This window comes from Rhinatrema bivittatum, chromosome 3, assembly GCF_901001135.1.
Source record: "Rhinatrema bivittatum chromosome 3, aRhiBiv1.1, whole genome shotgun sequence".
Taxonomy (NCBI): Eukaryota; Metazoa; Chordata; class Amphibia; order Gymnophiona; family Rhinatrematidae; genus Rhinatrema; species Rhinatrema bivittatum.
In genome coordinates this window covers 140,612,733-140,628,705 of record NC_042617.1, presented here as the reverse complement: position 1 = coordinate 140,628,705, position 15,973 = coordinate 140,612,733, and the positions used below count along the sequence as shown (strand labels likewise).

The window sequence follows — 15,973 nt, the reverse complement described above, 5'->3', positions numbered from 1 at the left end:
ATCCATTGTACCTGAAGACTGGAGGATAGCTAATGTAATCCCAATATTTAAAAAGGGCTCCAGGGGAGATCCGGGAAACTACAGACCAGTTAGCCTGACTTCAGTGCCAGGAAAAATAGTGGAAAGTGTTCTAAACATCAAAAAACATCATTTAAAAAATTCATTAGCAATACAACCAAGGATTGCTTCTATAAACTTCACATCCTGAAAAGGCTCAGACCTCTCCTGCACATGCATGATTTCCGTACGGTTCTCCAAGCCACTCTATTCTCAAAAATTGACTACTGTAACTCTCTACTCCTTGGCCTCCCCACAACCTCCACAAAACCTTTGCAGATGCTCCAGAATGCCGCCGCAAGGATACTAACCAACTCGAATCGCAGAGAACACATAACCCCTATTCTCAAGAACCTACATTGGCTTCCCATTAAGTTCAGAATCCTTTATAAGTCCCTCACCATCATACACAAAGCCATCTATAATCAGTCCTCACTCCAACTAAAAATTCCTTTCAACCTACACTCTTCCATAAGACCCATCAGAACGGCCTACAAAGGGACTCTCCACGCTCCCCTACTAAGTCTACGCTCCACCCCACCATAAGGAAACGCGCCTTCTCTACCGCTGGACCTTCACAGTGGAACGCTTTTCCCCCAGACTTACGACGGGAACAATGCCCAATTACCTTCAGAAAGAAATTAAAGACCTGGCTATTCATACAAGCCTTTCCTTAATCTCTGGCCACTCAAATACAAATCTCCAGCGACACAAAGTACGGACTCCTGATGCAGCTATCTATGAATACCTGTTGTATTAACGAATAATGTCTTCCCCACCCAGTCGCCACTTTCTCCTCACCCCACACAGTTCCACTTCCCTGACAGCCCTGTGGATTTATATTATTTTTCTCATATAGCATTGATATTATTTATTGTGTTCACTGCATTTAACGTTATTATGTAATTTTTCCCCATATTTTTCCCCCAGTTATGGTTTCGATGATTCATGTTATTTGTCAACTGTTATCTGTAACCTGTTCCCAAGTTTCGGTTCGATGTAAACCGGTGTGATAAGAATCCTCGTCTTGAACTTTGGTATAGTAAAAAAGATGTAAATAAAAAATAAAATAAATAAAAACACAGAACATATAGAAAGACATGGTTTAATGGAACAAAGTCAGCATGGCTTTACCCAAGTCAAGTCTTGCCTCACAAATCTGCTTCACTTTTTTGAAGGAGTTAAAAAAAAAATGTGGATAAAGGTGAACCGGTAGATGTAGTGTACTTGGATTTTCAGAAGGCATTTCACAAAGTTCCTCATGAGAGGCTTCTAGGAAAAGTAAAAAGTCATGGGATAGGTGATGATGTCCTGTTGTGGATTACAAACTGGCTAAAAGACAGGAAACAGAGAGTAGGATTAAATGAACAATTTTCTCAGTGGAAGGGAGTGGGCAGTGGAGTGCCTCAGGGACCTGTATTGGGACCCTTACTTTTCAATATATTTATAAATGATCTGGAAAGAAATACGACGAGTGAGGTAATCAAATTTGCAGATGATACAAAATTGTTCAGAGTAGTTACCGTATTTTTCGCTCCATAAGACGCACCTGACCATAAGACGCACCTAGGATTCAGAGGGGGAAAATTAAAAAAAAAAAAAATTGTGCTAAACCGGCTCTGCGTCTGGGCGTCTTATGGAGCAAATTAGGGGAGTGCATAGCTTTTTTTTTTCTCCCCATTTTGTTTTCGGGTCTGGGGAGGGCCATTTCGGTCCACTCCCCAGATCAGAAAACATTTCTTTCTCTGGGAACCCCCAAAACCCCCCCCCCCCCCATCCCAACCCTTTAAATTAACAACTTCCACCCCCCTGACCCCCCAAGACCTGCCAAATTAATTTCCTGCAACCCCCCACCCTCCTGACCCCCCCAAGACCTGCCAAACGTCCCTGGTGGTCCAGCGGGGGTCCAGGAGCGGTCCGGGAACGATCTCCTGGGCGTGAGCCGTCGGCTGCCAGTAAACAAAATGGCGCCGACGGCCCTATGCCCTCACTATGTCACTGAGACCGACCAATAGCAGCGGTCGGTCTCAGTGACATAGTGAGGGCATAGGGCCGTCGGCGCCATTTTGTTTACTGGCAGCCGACGGCCCTATGCCCTCACTATGTCACTGAGACCGACCAATAGCAGCGGTCGGTCTCAGTGACATAGTGTGGGCATAGGGCCGTCGGCTGCCAGTAAACAAAATGGCGCCGACGGCCCTATGCCCTCACTATGTCACTGAGACCGACCAATAGCAGCGGTCGGTCTCAGTGACATAATGTGGGCATAGGGCCGTCGGCTGCCAGTAAACAAAATGGCGCCGACGGCCCTATGCCCTCACTATGTCACTGAGACCGACCAATAGCAGCGGTCGGTCTCAGTGACATAATGTGGGCATAGGGCCGTCGGCGCCATTTTGTTTACTGGCAGCCGACGGCCCACACCCAGGAGATCATTCCCGGACCCCCGCTGGACCACCAGGGACGTTTGGCAGGTCTTGGGGGGGTCAGGAGGGTGGGGGGGTTGCAGGAAATTAATTTGTCAGGTCTTGGGGGGGGTCAGGAGGGGGGGGGTTGTAGGAAATTAAGTCGGCAGGTCTTGGGGGAGTCGGGGGGGGGGGGTTTGTTAGATTTTTGTTTGGTTTTTTTTTTATATTCGCTCTATAAGACGCACATACATTTTCCCCCCACCTTTGGGGGAAAAAAAGTGCGTCTTATGGAGCGAAAAATACGGTAAATCACAAGCAGATTGTGATAAATTGCAGGAAGACCTTGTGAGACTGGACAATTGGGCATCCAAATGGCAGATGAAATTTAATGTGGATAAGTGCAAGGTGATGCATATAGGGAAGAATAACCCATGCTATAGTTACACAATGTTAGGTTCCATATTAAGTGCTACCACTCAAGAAAGATCTAGGTGTCATAGTGGATAACACATTGAAATCGTCGGTTCACTGTGCTGCAGCAGTCAAAAAAGCAAACAGAATGTTGGGAATTAGTTGAAAGGGAATAGGGAATAAAACGGAAAATGTCATAATGCCTCTGTATCGCTCCATGGTGAGACCGCACCTTGAATACTGTGTACAATTCTGGTCGCCGCATCTCGAAAAAGATATAATTGCGATGGAGAAGGTACAGAGAAGGGCTACCAAAATGATAAGGGGAATGGAACAGCTCCCCTATGAGGAAAGACTAAAGAGGTTAGGACTTTTCAGCTTGGAGAAGAGACGGCTGAGGGGGGATATGATAGAGATGTTTAAAATCATGAGAGGTCTAGAACGGGTAGATGTGAATCCGTTATTTACTCTTTCGGATAGTAGAAAGACTAGGGGGCACTCCATGAAGTTAGCATGGGGCACATTTAAAACTAATCGGAGAAAGTTCTTTTTCACTCAACGCACAATTAAACTCTGGAATTTGTTGCCAGAGGATGTGGTTAGTGCAGTTAGTATAGCTGTGTTTAAAAAAGGATTGGATAAGTTCTTGGAGGAGAAGTCCATTACCTGCTATTAAGTTCACTTAGAGAATAGCCACTGCCATTAGCAATGGTAACATGGAATAGGCTTAGTTTTTGGGTACTTGCCAGGTTCTTATGGCCTGGATTGGCCACTGTTGGAAACAGAATGCTGGGCTTGATGAACCCTTGGTCTGACCCAGTATGGCATTTTCTTATGTTCTTATGTTACTATTGAGGACGAGATTGAGGCTAGTGAGAAGTCGGTTGATTGCTTGAAGGCAGCTATTCCAATGGGACCAGGTTTTGTGAAGAGACTAGGTGATAGGGATGAGGATCTGGATGTCGTCTGCATAAAGGAAGTGAGTTAATTTTAGGTTAGTGAGTAAATGGCAAAGCGGGAGGAGGTAAATGTTGAATAGAGTGAGTGAGAGAGATGATCCTTGGGGAACTCCCATGTTAGCTCTGACTGGGTGTGATTCTTTGTTGTTGATCCTCACCTTGTAAAACCTGTTTTTAAGGAAGGATTTGAACCAGTTGAATGCAGATCCTTTGATGCCGATGTCTGCAAGTCGGTGTAGTAAGATCGTATGGTTCACGGTGTCAAAAGCCGCGGAAAGATCCAAAAGAGCGAGTAGGTATGGTTGTCCTTTTTCCAAGTTTAGGAGGATGGTGTCTGAGAGCGTAGATAGTAAAGATTCAGTGTTTAGTGCCTTGCGGAAGCCAAATTGTGTTGGGGCGAGAATATCATTTTCCTCCAGGTATTCCGATAGTTGTTTGTTAATGACTTTTTCCATGAGTTTGGCAATCATAGGCAGGTTCGCTATGGGGTGGAAGTTGGCTGGGTCAGATGGAGAAAGGTTGGGGGTTTTTTTAATAGCGGTTTGAGCATTGCAAGCTTGAGTTGGTCTGGTACATGACCCTGAGCTAGGGAGCAGTTTATAACGTCTGCTGAAGGCTTAGCAATGATATTCGGGACGGTACAGAGTAAGTTGGATGGTATGTGGTCTGATGGGTGCGAAGAGGATTTAGTTTTCTTGAGGATGTTTTCTATTTCTAGCGAAGACATCGATTCAAAGGAGACTAGAGATGTGTTTCGTTGATGGCTGGTGGAGAGTGTGGGAGAGGACGGCGTGAGGGGCGCTATGAGACTGGAGATTTTTTTCTCAAAGTAGTCAGCCAATTCATTGGTTTTACTGGTGGCTTGGTTGTCTGGAAAGAGCAGTGTGGACAGTTTGGTGAGGGCTGATACATAGGAGAACAATGCTCTGGAATCGAAAATGAAGTGATGGATCTTTTTTGAGAAGAATTCTTTGTTCTGTTGATAACATTCCTGTAAGCATTTAGGCAGGATTTGTAGGTGGCTAGGGTAGTTGTGGAGGGGTTTTTACACCAACTATGTTCTTTACTTCTGAGGTCCTGTTTGAGGGACTTCAGTTCCGGTGTAAACCAAGGTTTCCTGTTGTCCCTCTCCGGATGGAGTGTTTTGGTGATCTTTGGGCAAGTTCGTTCAGTTACCTTGCTGGTGATGTTGATCCAAGACGAGATCGCGGTGTTGGCATCTGAAAGGTCGAGTTGATCTAGTTCATTGGAGAGCTGTGTGCTTAAGAGGTCTCTGGGACAAGGTTTCCTGAATGTTACCGTGGTTGTAGGGGCTGCCTGGTGTGGGTGTTCCTTAATCTCTAGTACCGTGGAGATGAGTTGGTGGTCCGACCATGGGACTGGTGAGCAAGTTGGGTTGGCGGCTGGTGAGATGCCCTCATTTATGAAGATGAGGTCTAAAAGTGTGACCTGCTTTGTGGGTTGGATTATTGACAATTTGTCTGAATCCCATATGGCTGAATGTGGTGAGTAGTGTTTTGCAGTTCGCAGAGAGTGGCGAGGCGTCCACGTGCAAGTTAAAGTCTCCCATCAGGATGGCTGGTTTGTCCGCGTTGAAGTGTTTCGCGATGATTTCGATAACAGAAGAAGGGTCGGATTCAAGAGATCCTGGCGGAGCGTAGATTAAGCCAATTTGAAGGAACTTTGATTTGAAGAAGGCAAATTCGATATTCGTTGTGGCATATGAGAGATGTAGGGTTAGGCCTAACCCTTTTTTTGCTGCTAAAAGCAGTCTTCCTCCTCTTTTTTTTTTGCGCCTGGGAATTGAGAGGAGGTCGTAAGTTTGGATGGGGAGCTGATTTATTAACACTGTGTCGGTGGGTTTCAACCAGGTTTCTGTTATTGCACAGATGTCTGGTTTGGTTTCTGAAAGGAGGTCATTGAGTATGTGAGTTTTTTTGGTGATGGATTGGGCGTTGAATAGCGTAAGTGAGAACAGAGCGAGGTCGAGTAATTATGTGACTGGTGATATCATGATGGGAATGATCCTCTGTTGGAGGTTGGAAGGACGAGCAATAGATTTTGGTGGTCTAGCCAGGTGATTGTAGATTATCGGTATGGCGAAGGTGCGCATCCTAGAAGAGAGAGAGCGGTGATGCTCGGGCAGCAAGGAACCAGTGAGAGCAGAGGGAGGAGTGGGCGATGGCCGATGGAGGCCAAGAATGATTCGAGCTGATCCTAAGCAGTCAGTCTCCAAGGAGCCTGGCAGGTCGTTAACTTCCGGAGGAGTGTGAATTGGGTGCTGTATGAAAGCTGGATCTAAATAATTGCAGGATGCGTGCTGAGGTAATTGAAAACTGGATGGGGGCTAGGTAGATAAAAAACAGGGGTGAGAACTGAGCTGGGTTGCTTACGTGATTGTTGGAGGTGGTGTCTGCAGCGGTGGTAGTAAGTTTGAAGAAGGTCTGAAGCGAATGCACTGTGATGGGATGAGAGGAGTTGTGATTGCAATTGCAGCGAAGGGATGGCTGTGGCTTCTCTCTGGGGCTGCACAAAGGGGTCTGTCCCTTTGTTGCGCTCCTTCGGCGCACGGCGCCTGGCTGCCGCACTGTTTTAAAAGGCCAGTCGGGGCTGTCCCCCGATTGGCTGAGCGTCTGAGGCTCTCCTGATTGGGTCAGGAGTGAAGAGGAGGAAGGCCCTGGTCCGGGCTGCCTCGTGGTTGGCGCTGGTGGCTGCTGTGGGTGAGTGTGGAATTTAAATGGCCTTACCCCGGCGGGTCTCCGGCGCCAATCGCGCAGGCCTCGCTAACACCCCGATCGCTGCATTCGTCGCCGGAAGAAGATGTGGCTGCAAGCCCTCTCTCCAAGTTCTCAATTTTTAATCACCAAGAGGGAAATGGTGGCTCTGCTTCAGTGCCTTCACATGATGGTCAGCGCTATGACCTTTCAAGGTCAAACCTGGCACTGAGAAATCCTTCCTCCTCCATGAGTGGAAAGATTCCCTGCTTCTGGACTAATGTTTTGGCTCAGAGAAGTCTGCCCAACCCCTCAGCACTAATGAGCCATCAGCAGACAGTGCAGCTTATTGGTCCTTCAGCGACAATTAAGTGTCAAAATCAAATGTCAAATAGTTCCAATCTTCAGGCCCTGACAGCCCTATGCAACATCTTAGCACAGACGTTATACTTAGGGACATCATGTTCAAGTTCCAGTCACCTGATGCAATCCTTACAATAATCCATTATGGATATTTTACAATTGCACATGGGACACCTCTTAAAGATAGTGGACTGCTTCTCTGCCATCATGAGGAAAACAAAGGAGACATCAAATAAAATTACAACAGTTTAAATTGCAACAGAATAAATTGACTTAGATTGACACAAAGCAGTTAATGTTCAACAGAGAAAAAGGAAGGCCCAGATATGTGAAGTCAGTAAAGAATATAAAACTTAACAAGTGTGAAAAATGTAACTATCGGCAGACTACCCAGATGACTGAGGATGCCAGGGAAAAGACCATTTATTTATATTAAGTAAAAACAGCAACAACAAAAAAAAATTCAAGAAAAGACGACAGTTTGTATCTGATCAACCAAGCAGACAAAAACAAGATTAAGAAGGCTCATGCAGTGCAGAAAGTCTGTGTATGCTCGAGAAAACACATATAGCACACTTATATAGTACTCGGGAGACCTCCTTTTCCACTGCCGCACCTACACAATGGAATCTCATTCCATTTGAACTTAGGTCTTTGGATGATGTGAAAAAATTTAGACAGTTATTGAAAGAGTGCATACAATATATTTTAGAGTGCTGTTAGCAGAATAAATCCTCTCAAAGATGTGAGGATAATGATATATATTTTGAGTGACTGATTATTCATTCCATTTATATGATATTGAGCATTATTGTTTCTGTGAAACATATGAAATGTGTGTTATTGTACATGTCAATTTCATGTTTTTATTATGTATGTTGATGATGTAAATCGCCTAGGCCTCCTTGTGGTAGGCGATTAATAAACTTTAATACATGAAAATGAAATGAAAAAAAATTCTAGGCTTTTCTGACCTCAGATTCTATGCAAAGGCACCATAAGATGCCATAACCCACTTGTGTGGCTCAAATAAAGACTTATGGTACCAACAGTTTATGCGGTCTGGTGGCAAGAACAAACTGGATTAGAATACTTAAAGCCAGAATAACTGCAAGATAAAACATTTCACATTCTATCATTTTCACTGAAATAAAATTTAAGATATTTTATTTATGCATTTTTATTTAAAATACAAGAATAGTGAATAACACAGAGAAACATAACTTACTTCAAAAAGAAAAAGAATGGAGTCCAGCTCCTCCCTTTGTGATTTATTCCCTGCAATATAGACACAAACTGATTAGCATTCCAATTCAAAGTACTCCCATAAATTCATAACACTTAAAAAAAAAAAAAAAAAAAAAACCACTATATAAAATAAAAAAAAATTTCCCTTTTATGTATTACACTATTGAGAAAAATAATTATACAACAGCAGTTAAACAAAATTCAATAAAGATAATGACATCAACCTGGATGCCTGAAGATCCAACCCTCTTACCTAACAGTAATAAAAATTTTTATGGCGTGCTATCAATGTACACAATGAAAAGTTACATGGCTTCAAAATCCTTCTTGAAGAGCTAGAAATTCATGAGTACATTTCACTAAAATATTTTAACACAAGCAGTGAAGAAGCAGTGCACCCAGTTCTTGACAAATTGTAAATTCATTAGTTTTCAAAATATTTTTCCTCATTTGTGCTTTCCCAGTATGAAGCAGCAAAAAATGTTACATATGTCATAGCAAGTGCTATAGAAAAAGGTACTTTTTTCACTTTCATAAATATTTTCAAACATTTTCTAGCAAGTTTCTATTTCAGAAAGGTTCCAAATTGACACCAATAGGAACCAAAGCTTTCCATTTAAAAGAGCAAGATGTATAGTACAGGATAGCAAAATGTTTTTTCACGAATATTTTGAACTGGAAATATTTTCCATGCAATTATTTTTCTCATTTATATAAACAGCAAGTCACATGATGTGAAAGAAGAGTGAGGACACGCTTCTTACTAGCTCCGGGACCCCACTCCCTAAGGTGAAACTCGAGTGACTCTGCATTATTTGTAATCACAATTCCTATAGTACATTTCACTTCAGTGAACTACTGCAGACTGTTTGACAAGTTTTTGAATTGAAACACTGAGTTTCAAGGCAACAAAGGCCCCACAGGGAGAGAAAGATAAAACCCGGGCTGTCAATGCCAAAATGGCCAACACAGTGACTAACCCATCCTCATCAAGAACTGCTGAGAGAGAAACAAACGAGGTGGCCGCTGCAGTCATGGTAGCCTTAGAGGAGAAATTTAATAAAATATATGCCAAATTTGATGAAGTACATACCCTGTTTGCTAATTCCAGCCAGCATGTGGAGGTAGAAACACGGGGTTTCAGATCTGGACGACTGCATGCACAACCTCAAATTGGAAGTGCAGCTATTAACATACAATAATGTTAAGCAAGCGGACAAACTTGTGGACTTTGAAAATAGGTTCAAAAGGAATAATTTACGATTTATAGTTTCCCAGAATCACTAAAAATGGAAGCGTGGTTGCCACATTCACTAAGTGAACAGCATAGAGTCGTAAGGATAGAGAAGGCACACAGGCTGGCTATCAGAAAAATGATCAAAAATAAGCCCAGGCCAGTCCTCGCCAAATTCCTGAACTTTGCGCATAAACAAGAAATATAAGAAGCATATTGGAAGAACTGAGATATTGAGTGTGAAGACTCTAGCATTTTAATCTTTCAAGATTACTCAGCTGGGGTATCAGCCCTGCGTAAATCCTTTGCCACAATGTGCACTAGACTTGAGTTGAAAATCCCTTTTATGCTATTTCCCGCTAAACGGAGAGTGACCCACACCTATAAAACCACAATCAGAGTCAGTGGAAGCAGCTGAAAAGTTTGGAGAGTCTCTGACATGAGTTAATGGGGAGTGATACTTTGGGATCAGTGCATAATGTTCAATGAGCCTGTTGAATGTGCTTTTGGAAAAGGAACTGCCTTTCAACAGCAAATGTGTTTCAAAAGGAGGGGGGGGGGGGGGGCAGGACTCCAGTACGCTTTTTTCTTTGGATTTATGGAACAAAAAGGATGACTAGCACGTATTTCGTTCTGAGTCAACTTCAGATCTTTGGCTCATGGACTGGTTCAGCGGGAAGACAGGTTTGTTTGGTTTTTTTTGTTTTAATCTTTTTCTCTCCCTTTTCTCCAGATGATTCTACAAGATGTGCTTGCTGTACCATATTTATTAGGGAATGGGGTCCCTACACAAAATGCGCAGTCTCTTGCACCCATGTTGGGGTGGTATATTCTATTATTAATACTGTTGGAGGGGGTACAGGTAAGGGTGGGAATTGGGTGGCAGGTGTGGAGATGTGTTAAGGGTTAACATGGGTAAGGGGCAGGAGAGGTTATATGAGATGGAAGGGGTGGGAAATGATGGATCCAATCTGACAGGAGAGACAACAAGGTCTGTTTTATGTCTACCATTATTATTGCACTATGGATTTTGGAAGGGGGAGGCCTGGGCCTTGTATATAGTTGCATCTCTGTGTAACACTACCACTGTATAAACGGATCAATGATTTGCCAGGATGTTAGGTATGCTACCTGGAATGTCTCGGGTCTAGGATCAGTCATCAAAAGATTTAAAATCCTATAAGCTTTACAAGAGGGTAATGTACACATAGCTATTCTGCAGGAAACCCGCCTGGATTGGGGGGGGGGGGGGGGGGGAGCACCAAAAGCTATACAGGTGATGGGTGGATCAAGTTTTTTCCTCCCAAGCAAGTAATCAAAGAGCATGAGTGGCCATTCTGATAGCCTGAAAAGGGACCCTTTTTCCAATTACCATAGTAGAACACCCGGAGAGATTTTTGCTGGTCTGGGGATCTCTATATGGGCAGTCTATAATGTTGTGCAATATTTATATGCCCAATATCTATAACCACACTTTCTTTACCAAGGTCACAGAACTTTTGGAACCTTATGTAAACAGCTTGGTACTAGTGGGAGGAGACATTAACTGTGTCCATGACCCCAGTATAGATAGGTCCTTCTCAGCATCCTCTGCAGGTACTGCCAAACATAAGGGTATCACTTATTTGTGCAAGGGTCTGGGGCTGGTGGACGTTTGGAGGGTACTACACCCCACGGAGAGGGAATATACTCACATGTCAAGGGCACATAACACTCTAGAATTGATTAATAGCTCCTGAATAGAACATAAGAGCAGAGATCAGTCTACTAAGCAATATCTGATTGCAGGCCTGTTTGTGTTTTAGGCCCAGGGATTTGGGGCATAGCTGGAGACTCCCTAAATATTTGTATATAGATCAAAAATTTAAAGGTTTTTTGTTACAAAAATGGGATGAGTTTGTGGAGCATAACAAAGAACATTGATCACCTATTTTATTCTGGGAGATAACTTAGGCTGTTATAAGAGGAGACGTCTCCTACATTACTTCTCAGAAGAAAGCAATAACTAAAAATCTTCCACTTGGAAAGACTTTAGTTGGTTAAAAATGTTTGAGGCGCATCCCACACCCAGGAATAGGGAGACTTTTGTGACTGCGCAGGCAGCTCTCAACTCTTTAAAACACTAGAGGACCAAGACAACTGTTTTACTACAAATATACGTTTTTCCACTTTGGTAATAAATCAGGAAGGCTCCTAGCCAATCTAACAAAGCAGGTGGGGGGGAGGGGGGGGAGAGAGAGGAACAGCATTTTATCACAGCCATGTGTGATACCTCGGGTAGGGTGATGAATTCCAATAAGGACATTTGAGAATTATTTTGTATTTTTTACAAGTCACTATATGAGGATGATGTTAATGATAAACGAAGTCAAAACATATCTGGTAGACTGGTTTACCTATATTAATATTGGGACAGCTGAAGAAACTAAATGCACTCTTACAGTTAGCAGAATTGCCGCAGGGAATACAACAAATTAAACTTCTGAAAGCCCCGGGACTGAATGGCTATCCGGCCGATAAACATGCTGGCCTGTAAACATTTCCTCCCTCAAGGAATAATGGATGAGGAACTAGCTGACAGGGGACAATTTCACTTTGCATCAAACCTGACTTGTATTATGGAAATACTGGTCAGGACTCTATGACCCCAGGTTCTTACTGGCCTATTTCTCTTTTAAATTTAGACATCAAGCTGTTGGCTAAGGTTATGGCTGATAGATTAGCACAAGTAATCCTACAGTGATAGGACAGCACCAGGTTGGATTTGTCAAGGGAGTGTGTGGATGGCTGAGCAGGTTTCACTCTCCTGGAATCAGAAAACATGATGACTCTGGGCTTTCTGAAATAATATTCACTATTCATATTTAAAAAGAATGCGGAGAATCACTGCCTACCTTTGCAGTATTCAACTTACATACACAGCTGTAGACTGTCTGGCATCTGAACAGTACTCCTTCACTCCCTTCTGGCTTGGACAGGATAGTTTAATAGGAACTACCTCTCCTGGGGGGCCTCATGAACCCAGCTGGGCTTACACTTTTATCCCTGCCCCAGCTGGTCCCATCCACAAAGCTCTGTCCCTCGGTAGGATTTAAGACTGACCAAACAACTATCCTTGTCCTACACATTCAAACAGGGAAAATGGGGTCAATCTATTAGATACCCCCCACCCCCCTTGTTCAGCTTGGACTCATTGGTCTGAACATCTCTACTCCCCACCTGGATCCCATCCAGGGAAGGATCCAGGCAATTTCTTATGTTCTTATCACACACACACCACTCCCCTTCATCTGGTCTACCATCAGCTAGTTTAGGTCTCTAGGGTCAGACTCACCTCCACACCTTAGGAGTTCCCCAGACAATACTATTAGTACCACCTCACCCAGTGTATACCCACAGTCCTTTGAGTCCATCTGTAGCTCTGGGCTCCACTTCCACTCCAGCGAGACTCCTTGGACTTGCAGTGAATACTCTTCAATCATCTCTGGTGACTTGAGCCTCTCCTCTGCACTGTCACAACTAGTGCCTTCTGGCGCCTCCATTGTGGCTCTTGCTGACTCCTCCACTCATTGCCCCCTCTGTACTCCATGGCCTCTGCGGCCTTTTCAATGGGGCCCTTGACAGCGCCTCTCTCAGGTTTCTCAATAGTGTCTCTTGCAGGCCATCCAGTACTTCCCCCTTCTGTTGGGGGGGGGGGGGGGGGGTGTCTGTTGCCCTTACATAAATCATAGGAACTGAGAGAACAATTTACAGCTAGAGGGTATCCAAACAGATGCATTAAACAGGCTTATAAGCGAGCACATCATAATGATAGGGAAATGTTTTTATTCATATCTTTTAACATCAGAAAAGATCACAATACCATGAGTTGCGTATCAAAATATTCTCCCACCAGCAGAAAAATCGTTAGAAGTATACGCACGCATTGGCATACGATACAAATGATTGAGGGTTTGGAAGACATGGATTTTAGGATGGCATATTTGAGAAATTGCAATTTGAAGGAAATCTTATGTCCAGCTATGCTTTCAGTAAATATACCGGATCAAACATCAAATCATTGATGGAACACGTTCGAGAGGTCATTACAGATGTGGACATTGTGCTCTGTTCTCAAACTTTACAGATCAAAGAATTTGTGTGTCGAATGACTAAACAGTTATACAAATTTAAAAATTTCACAACATCTCTTTTCATATGTTATTTATGTGATAGGTCTTGGGAACGGGCACCCTATTTGGGACAAACACAAAGGACCCTAAGACAACGTATAAGTGAACATAAGAGCTGTTTAAGGAATAAGAGTCAGCACCCATTGTACAACATTGTCTTACTCAACAACATTCAATTACAGACTTAAGATGGTTTGAGATTGATTTAATTAAAACGAATGACAGAGGAGGTGATCGAGACAAGGCACTTTGTTAGAGAACAATGGATTTTCAAAATGAAATCAGAAGAACCTCTGGGTTTAAACGGTAAAATTGAGTGGAACAGCTACTGTAATTCATTTTTGTAACAAAATGATCTGTGTGTATATAGCGATATAACGTTTTCATGAAATTCAAAGAACGCAAGCACATATTGATGTAGTTTCTTTTGGTTACATCTAGTAAATAGCAACCTTTAAAAACGTAGCACTTTGCCATACAATAAATAGCCTGACGGAATTGCTACCAGGATGTTGTAAAAAGTATACAATAGTAAGTACTGCAAAGATTAGTCTTAAGTTTTATATAAAATGTTGCTTCACTTTCTAAATGAACTGTTCTCTTAGCATAGATCACCCTGACACAGCATTAGCGAAACGTTGCCAATGTCGGCATCTCCAGCAGCCACTATTTGGTGCTTTTTAAGAATCAGCTTGAGATTTAAATATGTCGTTAAACATGGCATTTTTCCAGCAGCCGATCTAGGCGCTTCCTGAGAATATGGAAGTGAAATTTTTCTTTGTGAAGATTTGCACCTAAAGTTCTACATGAGAAGTAAAATCTTCTGGTTAAAAATGTTTTTCCATCGGGTAATTTTTTGCTGTAAAATGAACATTGGGTAATAAGATTTTGCCACTTTTTTTATGTAAGGAAAAAGTGAAGATGAAGAAAAGTTTTAAAGGACTTTGACAGATTTGATAAATATAAAAATAAACCTATGATTGCATTTACAGGCATTGTCTTGATATACAACATAGTCTGAACCAGTGCTGAGGTCTTTTCCTCTCTGATATAAAAATGATAAAAAATTACAAAATTTATATAAAGAAAATATTTTTAAGTAGGTTTAATAACTTACTTAGAGTAACAAAATTGATTTACACTAGCTAGTTTACAATTCATTGATATTTGACAGTAGTGTTTCCCTAATCGTGTGAATTATAATGCCAAATACCCAGCCAGACTTTTTCTCCAACTCTGAACAGGGGAGCTGGTCTATAGGCATCCGCCGTCTTCTTGGCTCCATCAGCAGCTCTTTCAATCAGGCGATTGGTCCATTCCCATTACTCATGCAATTCCTGGGAGGAAAGTTGAGCCACTGGTGAAGGCACTGTCACAAGCAGTGGCAAGGCAGGTAGTGGTTGTTTCCCATAGACCAAATGAAACTTTGAAGAGCCAATGGCTGCATTGATATGAGTATTATGAGAGAACTTGACCCATGGCAGAACAGTGGCCCAGTTGTCCAGGCATTCATTAACATATGAGCAGGGGAAGGTCCTGAGGGTGCAATTAGTGTACTCTAATTGTCCATTATATTATGGGTGATAGACTGTGGTGTAATCAAATATAATGCAGAACTTCCTGCAGTAGGAATGCCAATAATGAGCAGTGAACTGGACTCCTCTATCAGATAATGGGGCCGATTTAATACCATGCACTAGCCACTGCGCACAGCCTAACCAATGGGATAGTACTATACAATGTAAAAATTATATTGCAACAGAAAGGAACATCTTGGGGGCGGGGTGGTACTTTATGTCTGGGATAGCATAGAGTTTAACAGAATAAAGATCCTGCATGAGTCTAAATGCACAATCGAATCTTTATGGGTAGAAATCCCTTGTGTGTTGAGGAAGAGTATAGTTGCAGAAGCATACTACCGTCCACCTAGCCAAGACGGTGAGATGGACAGTGAAATGCTAAGAGAAATTAGGGAAGCTAACCAAATTGATAGTGCAGTAATAATGGGAGATTTCAATTACCCCAATATTGACTGGGTAAGTGAAATATCAGGACAGGCTAGAGAGCTAAAGTTCCTGGATGGAATAACTGACATTTTTATGGAGCAAATGGTTCAGGAACCCACAAAGGGAGCAATTTTAGATCTAATTCTCAGTGGAGCGCAGGATTTGGTGAGAGGTAACATATGATCAAATATGAATTAATGACTGGAAGGTGGACAGTAAGTAAATCCATGGCTCTAGCACTAAACTTTCAAAAGGAAAACTGATAAAATGAAAACTGAAAAATGAGGAAAACTGATAAAATGAGAAAAATAGTTTAAAAAAAACTGAAAGTGCAACTACAAAGGTAAAGAGTGTGCAACAGGTGTGGACATTGTTAAAAAATACCATCTTAGAAGCGCAGT

The 15,973-nt window shown here is 42.5% G+C and overlaps 1 protein-coding gene across 4 annotated transcripts in view; it reads right to left on the bottom strand.

Annotated features, from left to right (window-relative positions):
• RALGAPA2 (Ral GTPase activating protein catalytic alpha subunit 2) overlaps positions 1-15,973 on the bottom strand; it is a 1,327,630-nt gene that overhangs the window by 1,222,238 nt on the left and 89,419 nt on the right. For all 4 annotated transcript variants that reach the window (XM_029593760.1, XM_029593759.1, XM_029593761.1 and 1 more), the window contains exon 3: positions 8,141-8,190. In XM_029593760.1, coding sequence (XP_029449620.1) covers positions 8,141-8,190 — 50 coding nt within the window. The remainder of the gene's footprint in view (positions 1-8,140; positions 8,191-15,973) is intronic.